The 24,928-nt window shown below is 49.0% G+C and overlaps 1 protein-coding gene across 2 annotated transcripts; it reads left to right on the forward strand.

Moving 5' to 3' along the window:
• The first annotated feature begins 12,690 nt into the window (after positions 1-12,690).
• On the forward strand, positions 12,691-24,119 carry LOC114021648 (sushi domain-containing protein 3). 2 transcript variants are annotated; one of them, XR_005223894.1, is made up of 6 exons: positions 12,691-13,286; positions 13,626-13,901; positions 15,703-15,891; positions 17,463-17,619; positions 22,809-22,994; positions 23,710-24,119. XR_005223894.1 is itself a non-coding variant. In XM_027831403.2 (5 exons), exons 1-5 carry the CDS (start codon positions 13,109-13,111, stop codon positions 23,948-23,950), a joined length of 951 nt encoding a protein of 316 aa, XP_027687204.2. In that variant the 5' UTR covers positions 12,691-13,108; the 3' UTR covers positions 23,951-24,119. The 2 variants fall into 2 exon arrangements, 1 of the variants encoding a protein (XP_027687204.2); XM_027831403.2 differs by lacking the exon at positions 13,626-13,901.
• Positions 24,120-24,928: the final 809 nt, after the last annotated feature.

Consider the following 24,928-nt stretch of genomic DNA (forward strand, 5'->3'; position numbering starts at 1 on the left):
ACAGAACTTCTGCAATCAGGATTCCCTCAGACGTACTTGAAGTTAGTAAATAATGTATTATTTTATCTATTTTTAAACTCTATTGCTTGTTCAAGAGCAGATCCTAGCAATGATCACTTGTGATAGGTCAGAGAAGCCACATAAGACACAGTTCCTGTCCAAAGAGTTATAAATAGAAAACACACTATTACCCTCATGTCAGATGGTGGAACTCAGGAACAGAGTGATTAAGGGCATGTCTACACTAGCAAAGTTACAGCGCCGGCAGTTACTGCGCCGCTCGGAGAGCACCGAAGGGAAACCGCTGTTGTGTGTTCACACTGACAGCTGCCTGCGCAATAGCACGTTCACACTTGCGGCGCTATTCAGAGCGGTGCACTCTGGGCAGCTATCCCCCAGAGCAGCTTTTCCGCCGCTAAGGCTTGTGGGAAGGCAGAAGGGGTCGTGCGGCATCCTGGGTCCAGTCCCAATGCCCCGTGATGCATTGCTTCTCATCCCAGCAATCCCTGTGCTTCTGTCCGCATTTGGCGCCATCTTTCAATGGTTTGGGTACTGCGTGCCCTGCCCTGCCTCGCCTCTTTCTGGCTGCAGGAATGGATCCCGAGCTGCTGACCAGTATGCTGCTCGCTCTGACCAACACGTCACGAGTGGCAGTGGAGTTATTCCTTAAACTACAAAGGCAAGAGGAGTGCGACATTGATCTCGCCACACGTAGTAGCTACGACACGAGATTGTTTGTGGCATTCACAGAGGTGCTGACCACAGTGGAACATCACCTCTGGGCTCGGGAAACAAGCACTGAGTGGTGGGATCACATCGTGATGCACGTCTGGGATGATGAGAAGTGGCTGCAGAACTTTAGCATGAGGAAAGCCACATTCATGGGACTGTGATGACCTCGCCCCAGCCCTGCGATGTAAGGACACGAGAATGAGAGCTGCCCTGTCGCTGGAGAAGCACGTGGCGATAGCACTGTGGCAGCTGGCTACTCCAGTCTGCTACCGATCAGTCGCTAACCAGTTTGGAGTGGGAAAGTCGATCGTTGGACTCATGTTGACGGAAAGAACCCGACTCCGTGCGTGCTCCGGGGCTGGAGCACCCATGGGGAAAAATTAGAGGGTGCTCAGCACCCACCAGCAGCCAAGCTCCCGCTGCCCCCAACCCCTCCTTGCCTCCTCCTTCCCCAAGCACGCCGCGTCCCTGCTCCTCCCACTCCCTCCAAGCGCTTCCCACCCCCCCGCCGCCTAACAGCTGTTTGGCAGAGCTTAGGACTTTCCGGGAGGGAGGGAGAGGAGCGGGGATGCAGCACACTCAGGGGAGGAGGTGGAGAAGAGGCAGGGCAGGGGTGGGGACTTGGGGTAAAGGGGTGGAATGGGGGCGGGGCTGCGGTGGGAAAAGGCGGGGTGGGACGGGGCCTTTGGGGAAGGGGTGGAATGGAGGTGGGGCTATGCTTGGGATTGCAATGCTTGTAACGCTAGGAGGTGATTGGTGCACCTGATGCAAGAGAGGCCTTAACATAATTGTATGTTGCTTTGCAGTGCTCCTTTTGGTTTCACTTAATAGAATAAAGATTGCTTTCAAACAAACAGTTTTTTTATTGAAAGACAACCACCAGAGGAGAGAGGCAAACGAAAAAATTCATCAGCGGGGGGGGGGGGTGGGGGGGGGAAGGAGAGATGGGGGAATGGAAGGTCTCAAGAGGAGGAGGGGTCCTGGGACAGCTACAGATTTGTGTATGTCCAGGGATCATACCCAACCTTCTCCTTTGGAGTACGATGCAACAGGTGCTGTACTTCAGCAGGGCCAAACTGTAGAGGGATGGGTGTTGAGTGCAGTGAGTAGTGGGAGTCCGCACTGCTAGACTGTGAGGAGGGAGGAGTGGAATGCTGCGGGTAGAGAGCGGAGCCAGGAGGTTGATAAAAGTGTGCTGGCAGTGTAGGGTAGGGCGCATGGGAAAGAGTTTTGCGACAGTGGCTGCAGGCGAGGGCGGGCATGGAGCTGCTTGGTTTGAAGAGCTAGTATCACCTGGAGCATGTCCACTTGGTGCTCCATAACTGGTAAGAGCCACTCCCTGGCTTCTTTCTGGTGTGCAGTGTTCTCCTTTCAGCCCCTCTTCTCACTGTCCCGTCACTCCTTCAATTCCTTTTTCTCGGCAGTGGAGTGCATCATAACCTCACGCATAAAGTTCTCAGTTTTTCTTGGATGCTTCCTAATTCTTCACAACCATCCTGCTGCCAATAATAAAGGAGGAGGCTGTGCTCACAAGGTCATCTCTGTGAAGTTTAAATGCAACATTTTACAGAAACAGTATTGTTTGCAACACAGACAACACTGTTTCAGTGCTTTAAAACACAGCCAGTACTCACACACCTGTCACTAACTGGCTGACCCCATGCAAGCACACATAAGCCACAAGACCCCCAAAATAGCGAGTAGCCGCAGGGGCAGGGTAAATCACTGCTCCTGGACCCAGCTGTACACTGGGCACGTGCCTCTTGGGCACTTGGGGAGAGCCAGCCCTGTAGGGTGGGCCTGATAATCATTCCTGTCCCCACACTTTCCACAAAAGGTGATCATTATGGAAGATATCTCGCTGCTGCGGGTGAGCAAGGAATCAAGGGAAGGTCTTCTCCAAGCCTACAGCTTCTGCCCTGGCCCCTATGTGGCTAGCCTGTGTGCAGCAATGATGTCCCTGCCTCCTCCCTGTGACGCACAGTGGCATGGGAAAGTTACCATTAATAGGGCAAGAAACAAAGTTCAGCTCTGCTGAGGAACCTGCGGTAGCAGATTGTCCAGCATCTCCACAAGTGTTTCCTGGAGATCTCTGAGGGAGATTCCCATGAAGTGAGAGAGTGCATCAACAGCCTGTTCTGCCGCTCAGACGAGGCATGCAGTGGGAGACAAGCCGGCTTCCTGCAACCCTCCTGCCCCCAACAACTCGCCTCAGCAATTCCCAAGATCAGATCCACTTACCAGGGGTCTCCCCTCCTGTTTGCACTTCGCCAAGATCCGACTGCTGTGACTGGCTAGGCTCCTCCAGGGTAGAAAAGAGCTCCTAACTGCTTGCATCTCTGGCTTCCAAGTCATCCTCTGCCTCTGGTTCCCCCTCCTGCTCTTCATCCAAGATTGCCTCCTCCTGGCTCGGCCCACTCTTGACTGGCACGCGAGCCACCGAAGTATCCACAGTGGCCTTTGCAGTAGAGGTGGGGTCGCCACCGAGTATCGCGTCCAGCTCTTTGTAGAACCGGCAGCTCATGGGTGCAGCACCAGAGCAGTGGTTTGCCTCCCACGCCTTGTGGTAGGCGTTCAGCAGCTCCTTCTCTTCTATTCCACACTGCAGTGTGTCCCAGTCATGGCCCCTTTCTGTCATGCATCGTGAAATCTGACCGTAGGTATAATTCTGATGGCTGGAGCACAGCTGGGACTGCACAGCCTCCTCTCCTCAAATGCTGATGAGGTCCAGTAGCTCAGCATTGCTCCAAGTGAAGGATCACCTGGTGCGTGGAGCAGGCATGGCCACCTGGAAAGATGCGCTGAGATCACTGCAAGCATCACTGAGCAAACAGGAAGGGGACTTTCAAATTTGCAAAGGAATGTATGGGGTGGGGCTGATGGTTGGTCACCTGAAGGCAGGGCAGTGGAGTTCAAACTGATAACCAGAGAGGTGAGAACAGGCTTTGTGGGACACCTCGTGGAGGCCAATTGCAGCGCTGTAATCACCACGATCTCTACACTGGCACCACAGCGCTGTAGAATCATAGAATCTCAGAGTTGGAAGGGACCTCTGGAGGTCATTAGTCCAATCCCCTGCCCAGAGCAGGACCAATCCCAACTAAATCATCCCAGACAGGGCTTTGTCAAGCCTGACCTTAAAAACTTCTAAGGAAGGGGATTCCACCACCTCCCTAGGTAAAGCATTCCAGTGTTTCACCACCCTCCTAGTGTATTCCTAATATCCAACTTAAATCTCCCCCACTGCAACTTGAGACCATTACTCCTTGTCCTGTCATCTGCTATCACTGAGAATAGTCTAGATCCATCCTCTTTGGATCCACTTTTCAGGTAGTTAAAAGCAGCTATCAAATGTTACAAATTATACCCAATAGGTCACACACAGTTCGAGTCTAGGCTGAGGCACACGAACAAAGTCCACAACTGCAGAGTTCCCAAAAATACTAAGTTTATTACGCTCGAGCGTGGTGCCCCCCTGCTAATCAGGAGGGGACCCCGAATGCAGGTTATACAGAGATTATATACCTTTTAGCAAAGCACGTTGCCCTCATGCATCGGAAACCTTAGCCAATAGACAAACCCTTCCCTTATCTACCACCTATCCCTGCTAAGTGCATCCCCTGTGCTAAACCATTACTTCAACTACACAACATGGTCCTAAAGCAATGCACCAGTAGCCTTTCTTATCAGGATGGGAGGCTCGCATCAAGGCCAGGAGGCAGGGAGTTAGGAACAGACAAAGAACAGAAACCGGGAGTCGAGACAGGCTGGAAACAAGGGGGGCTTTTCACAGGAATGCAGTATCTAAGGAACACTCCTCCTGGTCCATGATGTTTTTGCTTTTAGACAATGGTGGGCCCCAAACCAAAATGAAGTCACATATGCACATATGCTAACTTTTCTTAACACAAGTCCCCCCTCATTCTTCTCTTCCATAGACTAAACAATCCCAGTTCCCTCAGCCTCTCCTCAAAAGTCATGTGTTCCAGACCCCTAATCATTTTTGTTGCCCTTCGCTGGACTCTCTCCAATTTATCCACATCCTTCTTGTAGTGTGGGGCCCAAAACTGGACACAGTACTCCAGATGAGGCCTCACCAATGTCGAATAGAGGGGAACGATCACGTCCCTCGATCTGCTGGCAATGCCCCTACTTATACACCCCAAAATGCCATTGGCCTTCTTGGCAACAAGGGCACACTGTTGACTCATATCCAGCTTCTCGTCCACTGTCACCCCTAGGTCCTTCTCTGCAGAACTGCTGCCTAGCCATTCGATCCCTAGTCTGTAACGGTGAATGGGATTCTTCCGTCCTAAGTGCAGGAATCTGCACTTGTCCTTGTTGAACCTCATCAGATTTCTTTTGGCCCAATCCTCCAATTTGTCTAGGTCCCTCTGTATCCTATCCCTACGCTCCAGCGTATCTACCACTCCTCCCAGTTTAGTGTCATCCGCAAACTTGCTGAGGGTGCAATCCACACCATCCTCCAGATCATTAATGAAGATATTGAACAAAACCGGCCCCAGGACCGACCCTTGGGGCACTCCGCTAGATACCGGCTGCCAACTAGACATGGAGCCATTGATCACTACCCGTTGAGCCCGACAATCTAGCCAACTTTCCACCCACCTTGTAGTGCATCCATCCAGCCCATACTTCTTTAACTTGCTGACAAGAATACTGTGGGAGACAGTGTCAAAAGCTTTGTTAAAGTCAAGGAATAACACGTCCACTGCTTTCCCTTCATCCACAGAACCAGTTATCTCATCATAGAAGGCAATTAGATTAGTCAGGCATGACTTTCCCTTGGTGAATCCATGCTGACTGTTCCTGATCACTTTCCTCTCGTGTAAGTGCTTCACAATTGATTCCTTGAGGACATGCTCCATGATTTTTCCAGGGACTGAGGTGAGGCTGACCGGCCTGTAGTTCCCAGGATCCTCCTCCTTCCCTTTTTTAAAGATTGGCACTACATTAGCCTTTTTTCAGTCTTCTGGGACTTCCCCCGATCGCCATGAGTTTTCAAAGATAATGGCCAATGGCTCTGCAATCACATCCGCCAATTCCTTTAGCACTCTCGTATGCAACGCATCCGGCCCCATGGACTTGTGCACGTCCAGTTTTTCTAAATAGTCCCGAACCACTTCTTCCTTCACAGAGGGCTGGCCACCTCCTCCCCATGCTGTGCTGCCCAGTGCAGTAGTCTGGGAGCTGACCTTGTTCGTGAAGACAGAGGCAAAAAAAGCATTGAGTACATTAGCTTTTTCCACATCCTCTGTCACTAGGTTGCCTCCCTCATTCAGTAAGGGGCCCACACTTTCCTTGGCTTTCTTCTTGTTGCCAACATACTTGAAGAAACCCTTCTTGTCACTCTTAACATCCCTCGCTAGCTGCAACTCCAGGTGTGATTTAGCCTTCCTGATTTCATTCTTACGTGCCCGAGCAATATTTACATACTCATCCCTGGTCATTTGTCCAATCTTCCAATTCTTGTAAGCCTCTTTTTTGTGTTTAAGATCAACAAGGATTTCACTGTTAAGCCAAGTTGGTCGCCTGCCATATTTACTATTCTTTCTACACATCGGGATGGTTTGTCCCTGTAACCACAATAAGGATTCTTTAAAATACAGCCAGCTCTCCTGGACTCCTTTCCCCCTCATGCTATTCTCCCAGGGGATCCTGCCCATCAGTTCCCGGAGGGAGTCAAAGTCTGCTTTTCTGAAGTCCAGGATCCGTATTCTGCTGCTTTCCTTTCTTCCTTGTGTCAGGATCCTGAACTCGACCATCTCATGGTCACTGCCTCCCAGGTTCCCATCCACTTTTGCTTCCCCTACCAATTCTTCCCGGTTTGTGAGCAGCAGGTCAAGAAGAGCTCTGCCCCTAGTTGGCTCCTCCAGCACTTTCACCAGGAAATTGTCCCCTACAGTTTCCAAAAACTTCCTGGATTGTCTGTGCACCACTGTATTGCTCTCCCAGCAGATATCAGGATGACTGAAGTCGCCCATGAGAACCAGGGCGTGCGATCTAGTAGCTTCTGCGAGTTGCCGGAAGAAAGCCTCGTCCACCTCATCCCCCGGTCCGGTGATCTATAGCAGACTCCCACCACGACATCACCCTTGCTGCTCACGCTTCTAAACTTAATCTGGAGACTCTCAGGTTTTTCTGCAGTTTCATACTGCTCCCTTACATACAGTGCAACTCCCCCACCTTTTCTGGCCTCCCTGTCCTTCCTGAACAGTTTATACCCATCCATGACAGTACTCCAGTCGTGCGAGTTATCCCACCAAGTCTCTGTTATTCCAATCACATCATAATTCCGTGACTTTGCCAGGACCTCCAGTTCTCCCTGCTTGTTTCCCAGGCTTTGTGCATTTGTATATAGGCACTTGAGATAACCCGCTGATCGCCCCTCGTTCTCAGTATGAGGCAGGAGCCCTCCCCTCTCACACGCTCCTGCTCGTTCTTCCTCCCGGTATCCCGCTTCCCCACTTACCTCAGGGCTTTGGTCTCCTTCCCCCGGTGAACCTAGTTTAAAGCCCTCCTCACTAGGTTAGCCAGCCTGCTCGCGAAGATGCTCTTCCCTCTCTTCGTTAGGTGGAGCCCGTCTCTGCCTAGCACTCCTCCTTCTAGGAACACCATCCCATGGTCGAAGAATCCAAAGCCTTCTCTCCGACACCACCTGCGTAGCCATTCATTTACTTCCACGATTCGACCATCCCTACCCTGGCCTTTTCCTTCCACGGGGAGGATGGACGAGAACACCACTTGCGCCTCATACTCCTTTATCTTCCTTCCCAGAGCCACATAGTCTGCAGTGATCCGCTCAAGGTCATTCTTGGCAGTATCATTGGTGCCCACGTGGAAAAGCAGGAAGGGGTAGTGGTCCGAGGGCTTGAAGAGTCTCGGCAGACTCTCCGTCACATCGCGAATCTTAGCCCCTGGCAAGCAGCAGACTTCTCTGTTTTCCCGGTCAGGGTGGCAGATAGATGACTCAGTCCCCCTGAGGAGAGAGTCCCCGACCACCACCACCCGCCTCCTTCTCTTGGGAGTGGTGGTCGTGGAACCCCCAACCTTAGGACAGTGCATCTCATGCCTTTCAACTGGTGGAGTCTCCTTCTGCTCCCTTCCCCCAGACTTATCATGTGGGCCACTCCCCACAATGGTACCTGTGGAGAGAACATGAAAACGGTTACTTACCTGTATCTGCGTTGCTGGTACATGGACGTTCCCCCTTCTTCTTCTGGAGGTCACATGTTGCCAAATTCCTTCACCGTCGTCCTGTCCCCGCTGCGCAGCCTGCTCTGAATCTTCAGAACCTTGTGCCCGTAGAAGCATATCCTGACATCCGTCCAGGAAATCTTAAGTTTCTCTTATGCAACGCAGGGTCGATACCTGTTGCTCCAGACCTTGAACCTTCTCTTCCAATATGGAGACCAGCTTGCACTTTGTACACACAAAGTCGCTTCTGTCCTGTGGAAGAAAGACAAACATGGCACATCCAGTGCAGGTCACAACAGCTGAGCACTCCCCATCCATATTCCCTTCCTACTACGAGCTTCCTCAGGAGATGCAGTAATTACTCAGAGAAGCTGTAGCCCCGGCGCAGAAAGCTGTACACCTCTCGTCGAGGTGGGTTTTTTAGAGCACTGCCTCTGTGCAGTTTCCGCACACTATGTGGCTTGACAGCGTCTACGCCTCGGGAGTTACAGCACTCAAAGCGGCTTTACTGCGCACAAACTTGCCAGTGTTGATGGGCCCTAAGTGTCTTGGCCAAGGTTACACAAAAGTATCCGTGGTATAGCAGAGACTCAAACACAGATCTCCTGGGTCCCAATCTAGCACCTTCACCACAAGGGGAGCTAAAGTGTGATTAGGCTTTTTTTAAAGACACCCATTACATTAAAGACAGTTGAAATACATAAATACTTCCTCACTTTTACTTTTTCATGTAGGCAATTGCTGTAGACGACACTGGGAGACTGCACGGTCTCATATAGGAGACTCACATAACTGGCTAGGCCCAGATGCAATGCAGCAGGCGGTGCGTAGGTATCCCCAGCACAAGCCTATAATTCACCTCAATCTTGATCGGCAGTTCCAGTCCCACAATATCTCCTCCCTCTGGAACTGCAAGATCCACCTCATCCCCACGGGTATCCCAGAGCGGGGATGTCCCCTGCGTGCACACACATACACACCTGTCAGCGTACCTCCATCCTCCTTTGCACCACCACCAGTTAATCTGATCATGGATATCTCACACATTGTTGCCAGTGATGTTGCTATGGATTTTCTCATCTCCATTCCACCTCCGATCCCTAACACCTCCACCTCACCTGCTGCTCCTCATTCTCATCCCCATCCTGTTTTTAGTCTCCTACCCAGTCCTGTCTGCTGCCAATCCCCATGCCAGTTCAAGTCACTCTGTGCAGTGCATCAAAAATCAAACCCAGGTGGCTGGCAGACAGCAAAGCCCTGAGTAGCCTTTTATCATGATCAATAATATTTATGTACCTGAGCACCTCAGTCAAGCTTCCCTCAGAAGTTCTTGTTCTTGCAGTGTGGGAGAGAGGTGTTTGCTTTCCTTCAACATTGTGCTTTTTGGCATCATAGGAACTTTTCTGCACTGGAACACGAGAACAAATTATAGAGCTACCAGGCTTGAAGAACCATGTCAAAAACTGACTAGTGTTATGTGGGTGTGGGCAGAGTTGGACATAAAAACTTATATCAAATTAGAGAGGCCTCTGTTTTTTTGTATGTGGGATGGGCAGATGAAGATAGCTCTCTGGTTACCCTATCTGTCTCAAAAGGGAAGTAGGTTGCCCTACTTTCCCAAGAAAGGTGTGTCTTTGTCAGTCAGAGGTAAATTGCATTTTTGGCTGCAGGAGGAAAAGTGCAGCTACCAGAGAGGGGGAGCATGTGAGAGCATGGCCTGAGAGGAGCATTAGTGTGGGCGTTAAATAGACATTATGCTCACGGGAAGAGCAGCAATTGCTTGCTGTGGAACTGCAGAGCAGGAACTGGGGATCATGTGGTTGGAAGACCATGGTGGGGACATTGGAAGTGACTGAGCTCTCATGTACACGTGGCCTAAGTCAGTACCAAATGCCCTTAGATCAGACCTTACCTCCTCCCTGCCTATTGGTTCAATCAAAGCATCTCTATCCATCACTCTGTCATCCCGACCTTATCTTTAAGAGGAGTCAGTGTGTCCTTGTACCACCTTCAGGAGTGTGTTTACACCCTATCTGGTGTTGGGGTGTCCTGGTACAACCCTTTCACAATGTGTTTACGTGAGAGTGTCCTGTGCCAAAAGCTTCTTTGCAATACCCGCCCTTTTCTTTCCAGCTCCTGTGGACTTGCAAGTAGGCATGTTTTCTAACAGAGCCTGACTTCTGCTAACCTTGCTTTATATCAGCAGGGCCCTGATTTTGGTTCAGGACTTAGGCCTTACACCAGGCCTCCTTATACTAGACCTCAGGCTCTCTCTTTCTACGACAGTTACATAACACCATTTGGTTTTGTTTTCCTTCTCAGAGTGAACATGAGCATGAATAAACCCTGCAGTTAAGAAACGCGTGGCCAGAATGGCTGGTCTCTGATTGCTGCTAAGCCAGCTGATCCCATTCTCTGTACAGACCCCTTCCTTTCTGGCTTCTCCATAATGAAACAAACCACAGAAGAAAGGGTCTTTATCCACTCGCCTCCCCATCCACCCCCCTCCATCTGACCTGTGATTGGATCCCCCTCATTGGGATAAAGCACTCCCACCTTTTACAGAGCACAGTGCCCGGCTGTTGGTATTGGATCAGGTGACAGCAGCTGGAGGTGGGAGGAGGCCAAACTTTGAAGTCATACTCGCAGCATGTTAATTCTGGAATAAATGAGCCCTTTCTCTCTGTTGAGTCCTGGAATAGCTTGTAACAACTTTAATGAAAGAAAAATCCATGTTATTATCTACTCAGCATTTTGAACACAAAACCAATAACGGTTAGTGTGTCCAGGCCTTTAGCCGGGCTGGCTCACTCTTGGCTCATGTGACAAGACTTATCTCTGCCTGTGCAACACAGGCCAGATTTGTGCTCGCTTATCCAGCTACTTAATGTCAGAAGAGCTCAAAAGGGGTGGGAAGGAGAGAGGTTTGAATTCCAGCCTAATCCTCGCCTTGTGCCAGTGAGGAGGTGCTAGACCCAATCCTTCCCACACTGCCTCCCACTCATTCCAGATAATCAGTAACTGAGGGCTGAGTGTTCTGCGTCTTGGGTGTTCTTCTTGACTATTCTGACTGGATTGGGGGACGTGTAGTGACTCATGAAAATCAGGGACTGGTAGCACTAGCTACAAACAGGCAGAGTACAAGGGTGGGGTGAACAAGTTTCCCCAGGCTGCCGCACCTTCTGGTTCCTGACTTGGACTTCTTCACCTTCTGCCTGGCTGTTATGCCTCAGCAGAGAGCACAAGGCATGCGGAATTGTGGCATGCATTTTGTGATGTCGAGTAGGGACAACAGGCGGAGGAGCTCCGCAAACTCATTTCCAGCTGTGACCTGGACACACCTGAACCCAGATCGCCAGACGTATGAAAGGCCAGCAGGGAAAGGCCAGAATCTTGCACGCAGCCCCAGCCTTGGCCCCCGATCCAGATGTGGGGCAAGCAGACTCAGCCCGGCAGGATCCAAGTGTGGAGGGGATTAGTGTGGGGGGATCCAGGTGTGGGGTGAGAGGTTTTGTGTGGGTCAATCTGGGTGCAGGCAGCTCAGTGGGGGGTCCAGGTGCCAGGGGGATCTGGATGCACAGGGGCTTGCAGGGGGATTCCGGGTGCAGGGGAATGGGACTCTAGAGGGTGGTCCAGGTGAAGGTGGTTGGGGCTCAGCAGGAAGGGTCAGGGGCCCGGCAGGAGGTCTGGGTGGCTCCAAATGCGTGGGGACTGGGCGGACAGGGGAGCAACTCCCCCATACAGTGAACCCTCCCGCCACGGCTGAGGAATGATGGAGACAAGATATGGGGGCAGGGGGTGTGAAGCTTCCTACAGCCAGGGGAGGTTTCTGGGGGTGGGTCTGACATGGCCCCAGCCCCTCCTTGCAGGGGAAGAGGAAGTCCCACCCTTTCCTGCCCCACCCAGCCAGGACTGGCAGCTGAGTCCAGCGCGGCGTAGGAGCCACCGGCCAGGACTTCCCCAGCCCCACTCATCTGCCCACCACGGTGATTTACCTCTCTTCTGGCTGCTCCAGGCACCCGAAACGACGAGCCAGCACTGCAGGGGAGAGGCGTGTGACCACTCTTGCAGCTTCCCTTTGCTTCCCCATCAGAAAGTCAGTTTTCTGCAGGGAAGCAAAGAAATTTGCAGGGAAAACGAATTCTGCACCCACCCAATGGCACAGAATTCCTCCAGGAGTAAATAAAAGACACTAGCTCACTCACCGTGTCTCTCTAATAGTCTCAGAAACCTCAGTAGTCAACAGGTGGTCACCAGTCTAGCCTATACTATTAATAAAGCATTCAACAGGTGCTAGACAGATGTGTCAAAGACACATGAAGACAGCAAGGGGAAAAAAATACCCAAGGAGAAAAGGAAATGTATTGCTTGAGTGGTTCCCCTGCTGGTGCTGTTGAATGAAGTATCATTATAAAAATCCCTTGTGAATCAGAGACAGCGTATTCAGCTTTACTGATTTTACAGAAAATTAGCCCTGAGCTTTGGTGGACGGGGAGGAAAGGGACTCAGGAGGATCCGAGGGGAGGAAAGGACACCAGGAGAGTGCATTCTGTGCACAGGATCAAAATAAGAATTTGATGCAAATCTTTGAGATGTTTTTTCACCTCCATTTACAGGCACTGATTTCGGCAGGCAGTGGCGGGGGCGCATCTGAGCTGCTGCGAGAACAGCCAGCAAATTCACAAAGACTAAATGGTGAGACCCAGTCCCTGCAAGAGAAGGCTGGAAATTACACTTCCAACCACTTATTACTTCTCACTTCCTATGCAGCTCCTGAGTTTCCTGCACTGGCGGCAAGTTTTGATAGTCACTGAACTACCGCAGTGGGAAGGGGAAGGCAAAACCACTGGCTGTCTGCAAGTCTGGGAGAGCAAGGGGTTGACTGGAAGGAAAAGGATGGGCGAGTAACACTGGGCAGCATTCGCAGCGGTTAGCAGAGAGGGACGAGTGGCTCGGCACAAGGCTTCTGTCAGAGTAAGTGAAGCAGAGACAATCCTTTGGAGAGCAACAACTCGCTTGCTCCTGGCGGCTTAAAGTTTTAAGGACCCAGCTCGTTCCTTGTGAGCCTGCCCTGGATTGAAGGAAAAAGAAAGCACAGGCAGTTAGGGACCTGGGACGCGTCTGGGATAGTACCAAGGATGCTGTGTTTCCTGACAGCATGAAGGGACAAAGGTCTGGGAAATGTCTAGCCCTTTGCATGCTGGCTTGGAGTTGCCTCCACTTTGCCTGGAGTGATGCCATCAGTTCCGGGGCCACCTTCACTGGAGCTGGAAGTATCGGAAGGGGCTTCCCGAGCGACGTCACCAATAGAACCGCTGTCCATGGCAACCTTTCAGGTACTGTAGTAAGCCAGTGTCCCTCTCTCCCTTACGCTGCAGAACAAACGTGGGGAGGACTGGGGCGTGGTGGGGGAGGGTCTCACTTGCCCATATAACTGGTTGGCATGAAAGGCACGAGTGGGTGGGAGGAAAGTGCAGAATATTAGTGTTGTTATGCACATTTGCTGGCAGACTCGGGATCTATAAGTGGGAAGAGTCACTCTGCTCTTAACGTGTATTTATTGCTTACAGTCATAGCCCCAAGCACCATGGCAACATCCCTGCAGTGGGAGAGCTTTGTAATTGAATAGGCAAAATTTTCAGGTGAGGTGAAAGCTCTGACCCCTTTATTTATAGGGGAGATTCCTCTGTGCTACTCTGACTTCTCCCTCCACCCCATGATGACCAACCCATTGGTCAAAGAGGTCTGAACGGAGCATCCTCAAGAGCTTGTTAACGCTGCTATGAACATCCAGTCACCCAAGAGCACCAGAAGGCGCTCTGAACGTCAAGGGGAGGAGCACGCTGCCTCCCCTACACTTCCCGCCTATGTCATACTGATGAACTCATCTATTCTTCTCCTGATCTTAACCTTTGTCATCAAGGGCTGAGGCCAGACACTATGAACATGAGGTAATGTGAAAAGGGGAAAGAGTACAAGACAATTAAGATGGATCTCCAAAAGATTTAACATACTTCTCTTAAGCTTTGGCCAGTGTAGTACCTTAACTTGGCCACTCTGTCCGTATGCATTCTGATATGGGCTTTAATTACACGATCATAGACTATTTTGATCATAGACCTCATAAAGAGGCTGAAATCCAGGCTGCACGTGCAGCCATAAGCAGGGTTGGAATATTTAGAGCCACAGCACATGAAATCACTGAGGCCCTGGGCACGGAAGGCTTTTAAGTGGATCTACCATGAGAGGGGGACGCAGACATGTTGCAAGCCAGCAAGGAATGCTGAGACTCAGGAATAATGTGTTCAACTCCAGGTTTTGTGCAGGAGTGTGTCTAGTGGCCATAGACCCTTCCACCCCTGTTGTCCCCCAGCCTTTCCCTGTCTACTCCTATCCCCCATTCTGACCACTATTCTCCCTTCCTCCTGACTTCTGGACCCCCCCGCCCCCAGCTCGCCTATCCTCAATGGCTCCTGCCCCTCCCCCTTGTTCCTGTTCCTACTTTGTATTCTTCCTGCTTTCCCTCCTCCCCCCCAGTTTGTCCCCCTCCTCTTGCTCCTAACTCCTTCTGCATGCATTCCCTTCAGGTTGCTTCTTCCTTCTCCTCCATGCTGCCTGGCCGCCAGTAGGGGGTGAACTGTACAGTCTCCCTGCTCTCAGGCCCCGGGTCCAGGACCACATCAGCCAGGAATAGCTAGTGCAATAAAACCCTGCTCAGCCAGCCCCTGGATCCTTGGGAGGGAGCATGCTCCCTCACTCAGCAGACATAATGCCTGTGCAGTCCCAGCTGCACACAGGAGGTGGGAAGGGCTGGAGCACGCTCAGTGTCGACTATGTCTTCACAGCAGTTATCTGCCAAACTCTAAACAAGCCTCTGCTGAGCATGTGCAAACAGATGTTTTTTTGGCTGGCTTATAAACTTAGCCAAACTTGGGCAAATGTTCACAAGAACACCAAAAGATATTTCTGACACCAGGAGGAGCCCTGCCCAACATCAAGGCCCTGTTCCAAAGCATGGAGTCACTAGAGCTTCTCAACTAAATGGCTTTAAGATTCTTTTTTTAATATGGGGAAAAACAAATCTCATTTTGGGAAACAGCGGAATTATTGTAGCTGAAACTTCCTCTCCCCGCAAGGAAAAAAAGAAAAAAGAAAAATCAGCCTCCAGCAGACACCCAGTGTGGAAAATTTCAGCCCAAACAAGTTAATTTTTCAAAAGTTAAACAATGAAAAGTATGGTTGTATAATGGAACATGTCAGGCAACCTTAACTGTCGATGTCACCAATTGGAACACCAGCACCACGTATGCACACCCGCGCACGTGAAATGCAGGTCTTGGTGACTTGGCCTTGCGTACGGTGGCCCTGATTCAGACGAGCATGGAAGCACATGCTTAACTGCTTTCCTCCATCAAGGCCACTACTGTCACAGGCCAACTGGTGAAATGACTGAACTGGAAGCAGCACAGGGAGCAACTGTGAGGGGAAGAGATTTTCCAGGCAGATATATGGACGGTAACTACAGTTACCATGGTGGTAATTTTACACACATGTAACTTCAGTGACTAACATACTGAAGAAAAGGAGTTAAAGATCCGTCATCTCTTCTCTTTCAATAAGGATTGAGGGCTCATTATGTACATCCCTGAAGCCCCTAAAGAGGGTCCTCCATTGAAACACGAATTCTGATTTCTAGGGTAAAAACAGCTTCTGTGTATCTATCAGCATTGATTTGCTGTGTTTCTCTCCCAGTTCAGTGTGTGACGCTCCTCCCTCCACCTTACGGATCCTATGACATCGAGAAGGGCACTGGCCTCTCCCTGGGCTCAGTCATTGTGTACTGGTGCAGAGAGGGGTATCAACTGGTGGGCAGCGAGAAGCTGGCCTGCCTCCTCCGAGACAGCACCTCTTACTGGAGTCACCCAGCACCTCACTGCGAGGGTAAGGCAATTACAAATGAATCAGTCACTTCACTTCAGCTAGCACTGGCTTAACAGATTGTTTACACTAGTGTCTTACAACTCCTCTAGCCTTAAGCAATATCAGTCCACTTCTCCATGGACACGTCTCTCCGCCACTCAAATCACGAGGGGGGGGCTGCAATGGCTATTCGCTGGCTATTTCGGGAGGAGTTTCAATAAAACCCAACCCGAGGGAATTTGAACTGTCTCAAAACCCTTGGAGGTGGGGCCTTCGGTTTTTAAGGCAGATGAGGGGGGGACATTATTGAAGCAACATGTGAAAACAACACCTGACTACTGCCCATGCTACACCAGTTATGTGGCGAGACCGAGGGGACTTTACTTTGCAAGACTAGCAGTTGGCACTACTCCCAAGTGCTAAATTTGTTAAAAGAAAAATGGGGGGGGGGGGGGAAGAGTCTTAGAAAACTCCTCAAGTTCCAGGATACTCAGACCCAAGCAACAAGGGTGTGAAAGGTGTTGCATTTCTTGGCAACCAGGCAGGTTGAGGACAAAGTCTATGTGTCATTAATCGGACAATATTCCCTTTCTCCCACCATTAGACTATCGGGTCTATTTGGACTGCGCTCTTTGGGGCTAGGCCTGTCTCTTCCTATATGTATATACAGCACCCAGTACAAGGGGGTCCTTGTCTCAGTTGGGGTCTAAGAGACTACTGTACTGCAAATAAATGGCAGATAGCTAGAGGCATGAATGGCTGGATGTATGAATTGGCGGGTAGCCGTACAGCTGAGTGAACGACTGGGTGGAGAGAGTCAAAGAATTTCTCTAGGGGCAGTTTTATCTTGGGACTGCAGAGCTCTTTCTGCTCCCAGCTGCTTGTGGGCACGGGCAATTGCAGAGGCGCAGCTGCTTGTAACGCAGGCCCGTATCCCACAGTACAGCTACCATGCCTCAAAGTCTAACACTTCGGTGGAGTTGTTTCCCTAGAACATAACCAGGGAGGAGGGCGGAGGAAGGAAGTGAGAGGTAAGCAGACGCTGAGACCCCGTAAAACTCATTTCACAGAAGGGTGGCTCAGCCAACTCTCACCAAGGGCCCAGAAAAGCTGCATGCTCTTAACAATTATTCAGTGCTCACAGCAGGCAGAGAGTTTGCGGCAGTAAAGAAGTGATGAAAGAACCGGGGGTGGGAGGGGGGGAGAGAGAGAAAGAGAGAGAGAGACTGCAATAGGGAAAGTTTGAGGAAGCAGCCTTCCCCCTCTCTAGGGCGGTGGTTCAGTGACTGCAAGGGGTTGCCTCAACTGGAAAAGCCACCCAGTGGAAGGGTAGCAGGAGAGAAAGAGCTGCTGCCCCAAGGGCTAGAGCAGGATGGCAGTTGTGAGAGGCCATGGAGACCTGGCCCTGGAGAGAACAGAGAAAGGATGAATGAGAGCCAGCGCCCAACATGACAGCCACTCTGTAGAAAGGGCTCTCGGTAGCCCTGTGAGAGGGCTGCTTAACTCCACCAAGGGATTATCCTCAATCTGTCCAAGCTACTGTTGTGCCAACCTCAAACTCCTTACAGGCGTGTTCCATGTTTTCTCCCCAGCCATCCCAAAGCCCCTTGACAAAGGGTTCCGGGTAGCAGTCATAGCCTCTCTCATCAGCGGCGTGATCATTCTGACCATGTCTGTCTCCTTCGCTGCGTGCTGCTTGCGAGACAGGCTACTGAGAAACAGCGCACAGCAGCTGAACACCAGGGAGGAGTAAGTACCTTGGATTTTGGACAGGATCCTGTCATATTATCATAAATGCTAATTCCTAGTGCATGAGGTCTGATAAAAAGGCATGACAAGTGACGGGGGGGAGGAGGGAGACGACAAATGAGGCAGGTTGGTTTCAGACTGAAAAAGATTTGGGGCTTGTGGGGGATAATCAGCTGAACATGAACTCCCAGTGTGATGCTGAGGCCAAAGAGCTAATGCAATCCTGGGACGCATAAACAGGAGACTCTTGAGTACCAGTAGAGAGGATATTTTACCTCAATGTTTGGCACAGGTATGACCCTTGCTGCAATAGTGTGTCCAGGTCAGAGCCCACAATTCAAGAAGGATGTTGATAAATTGGAGAGGGAGTCAGAGAAGAGCTGCAAGAATGATTAGAGGATTAGAAAACTCGCTTTATAAGTGACTGAGTTCCTTAAGTCAGTCTATTTAGCTTAACAAAGAGAAGGTTAAGGGGTGACTTGATTATGGTCTATAAGTATCTACATGGGGAACAAATATTTAATAATGGGATCTTCCAACTAGCAGAGAGATGTATAATGTGATCCAATGGCTGAAAGCTGAAGACAGATAAATTCAGACTAGAAAGAAGGTGTAAATTTTTAACAGTATAACACTGGAACAACTTACCAAGGGTTATGGTGGATACTCCATCACTGACAGTTTTTAAATCCAGATTGGATGTTTGTCTAAAAGTTCTGCTCTAGGAATTATTTTGGGGGAGCTCCCTGGCCAAGGGTGCTGGAATGGTGTGTGTGTGTGTGGGGCGGGGGGCGGGTCATGGCCCCATCACTTTTAAAAGTGGGATGGCTATGTCCTCCTGCTTTTTACCACCTGTAAGAGCGAGCAATGGGGGGGAGGGGATGGAGAGAAGCAAGCGGGGGTGGGGCCATGGGGGTGGGGGAAGAGGCAGCAGGGGAGTGGAGCCTCAGGGACAAGGGGAGGGACAGGGAAGGGCCACAGTTAAGCAGCAGTGCCCCCCCCCCCCCCTTTTAGGGCATTTCTGTCACTCCTGTCCATGGCCTGTGTTACACAGGAGGTCAGAGTAGATAATCACAATGGTCCCTTCTGGCCTTGGAAACTAAGACTAAGAAGGATAGTGGTGGCAGCATCAGCCCTATTTTTAGTATACTCTTCATTGGCTCTTCAGGAGCAGACATCAGATAGTGTTCCTCCAAGTCACATCAATGCAACAGCAGCAGTGGCCACACAGGGCCTAGCTACAGGGTTCCTTGACGAGTTCCCTCTGCTGTCTGACTGGGCTCTGTATTTGGAAAAGCAGGAAAAATTCAGGACTTCAGACTGAACCTCTGAGTTGAGAGTATTCAGTAAAGTCTAGAATGTGGATTAACTTCTGTTATTCAAAACTGATCTTTACAAATGTATGGATTGTATTCACTTATTGCGGGGGGGGGGGGGGGCGGGGGAGATCAACGTACATCACGTGGCGTGATTTAGCTCTATACTTGTGGCAAAAAAATACCTGTATTTTGGCCCTTCTCCATACATTGTGGAAGTCTCAGTTAAACACTGGACTGCTTTGCTGCTCCAGAATGATTAATCCAGCATTCCAAACACCTTACTTCTCTACAACAGGGAGGGTTCACCCCATAAGGTCCTGGGGCAAGTTGCCTTTGGAACAGACAAGGATTTTTAAAATAGCTACTTGTTCCCGTAATGTGGTCTGTTCCAAAGGCAACTTGCCCCAGGACCTTATGGGCTGCGGCAGCTAATCCAGTTGTGCCAGTCTGTCGAAAGCTGAACTGCTCTCAGCTGAGATGCGGGAATTTTATCGGTTTGCAGATTCCCTCCCGAGAACATATACACATACTTAGGTCTGGTCTACATTTCAAAATTAGATCAACATAGCTACGTCACTCAGGGCTCTGAAAAATTTTACACCCTGAGTACCCTACTTAGGTCGACCTAACCCCCAGCATAGATGCAACCAGGTTGACAGCAAATCCCATCAATTGAGGGGTGGATTAGCTATATTGACAGAAAAACCCCTTCTGTCGACGTAGGAACCACCTACGCTACACTGGAGTAGCTGCAGCTGTGCTGCTGTAGCATTTACGGTGTAGACGTAGCCTCTGGAAGCTTTCCTTTAGACTGCCACAGTTTTGCTCTTCAGGTTTGCTGCTATTGGGGATGCTTAAATTAAAGCTTCTGAAAAGAGAAATGCTCATTGAATTCCAATTTCATCCCTGTGAAACATCTTGGTAGGCATTAGCTCACCAGTTGTGGTTTGGATGATCCTTGGTCACCCTTTGCTTTTTTATTACAGCAACACACAGTGGTCTACCTTATCTTGTACACTGCAGATGTACTGGGTCATCTCACTAGAGAACAAGCCGCCACACCAGTGCTGTTATTGAGCCAATTGATAAGCTGGTAATGCCACCTGCTGGCCAAAGAGCCCCACCAACTTGAAATTCACAAATGTTACAATGGTTCCATTTGTTCAACTGCAGTTAATGCAGAGTTCATATTTTCCACTGAAACAACATTGGAGTTGTAGATCTTTATCATTTGGCTCTACCAAATGTTTTGCAAGCAAAGAGAGCTTTGGCTGAGTATAGACAAGGTGCAGTCAATGTACTATATTAAAACTTAAACCTGTTTTGCAAAAAAAAAATCATGCAGGAGAAGTCCCTCTACACCTGTATCACTAGTAAGAGTGAAGTAATGCTAGAATTTTAACAAAGGACTCCTACAAGCATATCACCTTTAGCCCATGATAAAGCCTATGCCACAGAGGTAGCGTTGCACAGAGAGGAAAGCTATGGTACTGGAGGAATCTGTTTTCCCACTTTAAAATGTTCTCTCCTAACCAAGGAAGGAAGTAATGTAACTAGGGTACTGAATATGCTAAATGCATTTGCTGGAAATATTTATATTTTCTTTGTGAAAAACAGATGGAGTTCAGTGATAATATAGCACAGTGCTCAACTTCTGTAATCACAAGTGAAGATTGGGGTGAAGGGAAGCTAAGTATCCTTCTCCAGGAAGGATTTTTAAAATAGCGACTTGTTACCGTAACGTGGTCTGTTCCAAAGGCAAACAATTGCTCTTCCAAAATGGTTATGAACCCCAGCAATCAGTCAGGGCTGGGAAAGGGGTGATCCAAAATCAGGGAAGTCACCACAACACTCCATTATACAGCTTGATGGCAGGATTGTAACAAGAGACTCCCATAAACTTACTGCAGCATAGGCTGCAATCCTGGCAGACCTCAAACGCTAAACAGGGTCAAAACATTGTGGGCTAGGATGGGGGTTGGTGATTCAATAGGTGACACTCTTCCCAGGCGGCAAGTCACTATTGCACTAGCGCCCAACACCAGGTCAGGGACACCATGCTGCTGGAAGTACTCTCTTTCAAACGAGATACAACACTGAGGTCTTGAGCACCTGTGGTCATTAATCACATGGCAAAGTAGGAGATTAGATACACTGGCCCTCAGAAATTCCAGCCTGTGTAATCACATTCTTCCGACATACATTCTCACTGCAGTTAGATACGGTATTTAACACTTCCCCCTTTAAAACTGTAAGGTGGCTGTTTACTGTTAAACAGCTGCTGCATTCTACAAAGTGGTATATAGACTCAAATTCCCTAGTGGTTTCAAGTAGGCAGGGAAAGCCAGAGGTTTGCTACATGAATCCCAGTTGATTTGCCTCAGATTGAGAGAGAAAAAGTGAAGCACCGATGCCAGAAAAATAGTCCAAGGCAAATGGAAACACAAATACTCTGTACACCTATGCAAAGGGCCTAAGAAATCCTTCCTTTCCTCTACAGCAACTGCCAAAGAGAGCTATACAGGGTGATGAATGGCTTCATCAAGCCAGAGTGACTAGTCCACAACAGAACGCACCACCCCCCATGGCAAGGAGCCTCTTTCCTGCTGAGACCACCACATGTATCCAGGAGGCCTCTTAGGACACCTGGAACCAGACACCAAGTGTATGCCCAATATCTGACAGACTCTCTTTGAACTAATTTGATCCATTCATACAACAGAAAGCCCTAGATATCCTGAAGTAGACAGGAGTCACCACCTTTGTGAATCAAATCCTTGCTCTGGCTGACTAGTGAAGTACAGCCAAAAGTAACTAGAACCCTTTCTAACAGGGTCAGCTCCTTGTTCCAAGAAATACTGAATGAGGATAAACTGAACTGGTGACAGGAAACACCCTTTTGCATCATGCATAGTTAAACCGGCAGAACTCACTGCTGCAAGATAGACTAAGCACTTGGCTGTAATGCTGATTAAAAAAGGATTAGACATGAACACGCACAATGGGAACATCTACAGCTAGGTTAGTGAGGATATTTTTAAAGAGATATAAAACCTCATGCTTCAACATACAAGTCAATCACTGAGTGGTGGGGGTCAGGACACTTTTCCTAGAAGGCAGGTTATTCCATAATTGTGTAATGGGATTTTTTGTGTTTGTTTTTAACCTGGCTTTGAAACATCTGGTACTGCTCACTACCAGAGATCAGACACTGGAAAAAGTATCACAGTGATTCGTATGGTTTAAGAGTCTAAATAGAATAAATTTGAGTTAAAGTATCTCCTTAATGACCTATATATAAATATAAAGCCTGAGGAAGCAAGAGGGGCACAGCGAGAGTTAACCCATTCATTTCTTGCACAGTCTCACTTTGCAGTGGAAGTCCGCATAGGGCTTGATGCTACACCCCCTTGCAGCCAGATTCCTGAGCTTGCAGACTGCCTGGAGGAAATGAGAGTAGCTGAAGGGAGTCCCCTTCTCCCAGTGATCACATACAATGTCTACACAGTGCTCCTTACCAGGCCTGGGCCCAAAGGCCCGAAACATAAAGCTGGTTGAAATTTTGCAAATGAAAATGGAGTTTTCTGTCAAGAAATGTTCTATCAAAACCAACGTAATTTTCTGTGAATAGTCAACATTGGCAAAATGTCTCCTGTTTAGCAAAGTCAGCCTATATTCTCTGTGATCCAAGTTTTCCAGCATTTTGATGAAATGGCCCTGAAAAAATACAAAGTAACAGATTGCAGTTTGTTTTCTGCAGTTCTCAACCAGCCCTACTGAAAAATCTTCATAAACTTTGATTCTCACCAAAACGTGAGTGCGTTACAACGTTTTGCTTTATGTCTCATTGTTTCTCTTTTCACTTTTTAGGCAACAGCAGGGCAGGACGTGCCGGGGTGCAAGGCAAGCTGATTCCACTAACAAGGAAATGGAGAAGCAACAAGGAGCTTTTGGGAAACTGAAGCACCATCACAGGCTTGATTACCGCATCTCCGCCCTCCGTAGTTCTGTATACCCTGGGGCACTTGCAGGGTGCAGTAACCAGGGATTCCAAAGGTACTTGTTGCCATTACCCCATAGGGGCTGCTCACCCATGGAGGTTGCATCCAACAATGTTGGTAGGAAGACCCCCTAAAGTCAAAGACTGGCTTCTTCACTGGGGAAAGTGTTAATTCCAGATCACTTCTCCTTTGCAGCACACATGCCCCAAAGGCTTTTCAATCCACAACATGGACAGAGCTTTTTCTCCCCGTTTTTTGATTAGATTGGGATATGAGGCCTGCTATTACGCTATAATGCCCAGCTGCAACTGTCCCTGCTGTTCCAGTGCTGGGTTCTGCTAAAGCACCATAGCAACCCTTGTTGCAAGACTGGGTCTCTTCTGTTTAGGAATTTAGTAATTTTCCTGATTTACCAGATGTGATTATTTTGCTGTGTAACTAGAACACTTACTAGGGACTAACCCAAAACTAATTTTCCTTTGGTCTTACACCTAAGAACTGGAAGGCACATTTGCAGTGGGGAACAGTTAATATGTTTACCCACTTCCTTACTCAATTCCTTCTCAGCAATGCAGCAATTTAAATGCACTTTTGCCTGCTGCCTTTTGGAAGGTTGCAACATGCTGTCATCAGGATAGAAATGATAATTCTCTGCTGTCCTTGGATATTTCTAATAGAATGGAGCAGGATTGGTTGGGTTGAAACAGAGGGAGATGTCCTATTAGCAGAGTGTCTTGTTCTCACTCTTGTCTCACTTTTGCCTTTAACAGGAGTCAGGAGAATTCACACCAGCCGTCCATGCAAAGCTTATGCTCTGAAATCCACGTCTTCCCACAAGTGGTTCTGCGGCCGGGTGCAACACCATCTGCCTCTTCTATGTACATTCATTTCCCCCAGAAGCCAGGAGATATCTCCCTGGCTATAATGCCTTATCATGCCAACTCCCCCAGAGACATACCCACAGCCTACTACAGAGGATATGAAGAACATAAGCCCTTAAGCCTGTATTGATAATGATCAGCTTACAATTTTAAGCCATTACCCAATTCCTTATTAACACCAATTCCTTGGAAGTCTCCCAAGCTCAGCAAGGAGAGGCATATGATAGAATCAGTGTGACTGGATTTTCAAGCGGTTATTGCAAACAGGTGGAAAAGAGTGACATTTCATGTTGAAAGTATATTTGACCCCACTCTTGTTTTCTTCTGCACCCAGGCTGTTTACATGCTTGTTTAAAATGTAAGGTCATGTGCTATAAGGATCCTGATCGTTTTAGTGAGAAAGTGAACAGCTGAAGTCAACTGCTCCAGATTACAATACAGCCCGAGCACATATAGGCATTTCATTACACAACATTCTGACCATCTATTCTGTGGATAAGTTTACATGCCCATCTGTGATGGTTCTCAGGGTACCCAGGGCGTGAGCCATCTTGTCACATATATAACTCCTTGGATAGTGTCTGTACGTACATTTCATGATATTAACAACCACCCTGATCCCGGCTTTCATTTAAGACCTCCCATGATATTCTTTAGTGAAACAGAATGCACATACCAGGATCAGGATATTTTGCAATGCCCTGGCCAGTTGGTACTGAAGGATTCCTGGGTCACATCATCAATCTCCAAAAGAAAAAAGTGTCCAGAGAGGAGGGTTTTTGGAGGTGGAGATGTAACTGGAACTTCTTTGATCCTAGTTTAGGAGTGTAGTTTGGGACTAGGTGAAACAAAAGGGGGTTTTATTTTAATATTGATTCTTTACAGCTTATCACTTCTACTTAGAGAATCAAGGACCAACAGCATAAGAACATAAGAACGGCCATACTGAGTCAGATCAAAGGTCCATCCAACCCAGTATCCTGTCCTCCGACAGTGGCCAACGGCAGGTGCCCCAAAGGGAATGAACAGACAGGTTATCACCAAGTGATCCATACCCTGTCACCCAATCCCAGCTTCTGACACCATTCTTGCCCATCCTGGCTAATAA

This window comes from Chelonia mydas, chromosome 1 (genome assembly GCF_015237465.2).
Source record: "Chelonia mydas isolate rCheMyd1 chromosome 1, rCheMyd1.pri.v2, whole genome shotgun sequence".
NCBI classification, from domain to species: domain Eukaryota; kingdom Metazoa; phylum Chordata; order Testudines; family Cheloniidae; genus Chelonia; species Chelonia mydas.

Bases quoted from the DNA above. Each gene is read 5' to 3' on its own strand.
- LOC114021648 (XM_027831403.2), top strand. From the start codon at position 13,109: ATGAAGGGACAAAGGTCTGGGAAATGTCTAGCCCTTTGCATGCTGGCT. The intron at 15,892-17,462 runs GTAAGGCAATTA...TTTTCTCCCCAG, and splicing joins CCCAGCACCTCACTGCGAGG to CCATCCCAAAGCCCCTTGAC. The intron at 17,620-22,808 runs GTAAGTACCTTG...TTCACTTTTTAG, and splicing joins CAGCTGAACACCAGGGAGGA to GCAACAGCAGGGCAGGACGT.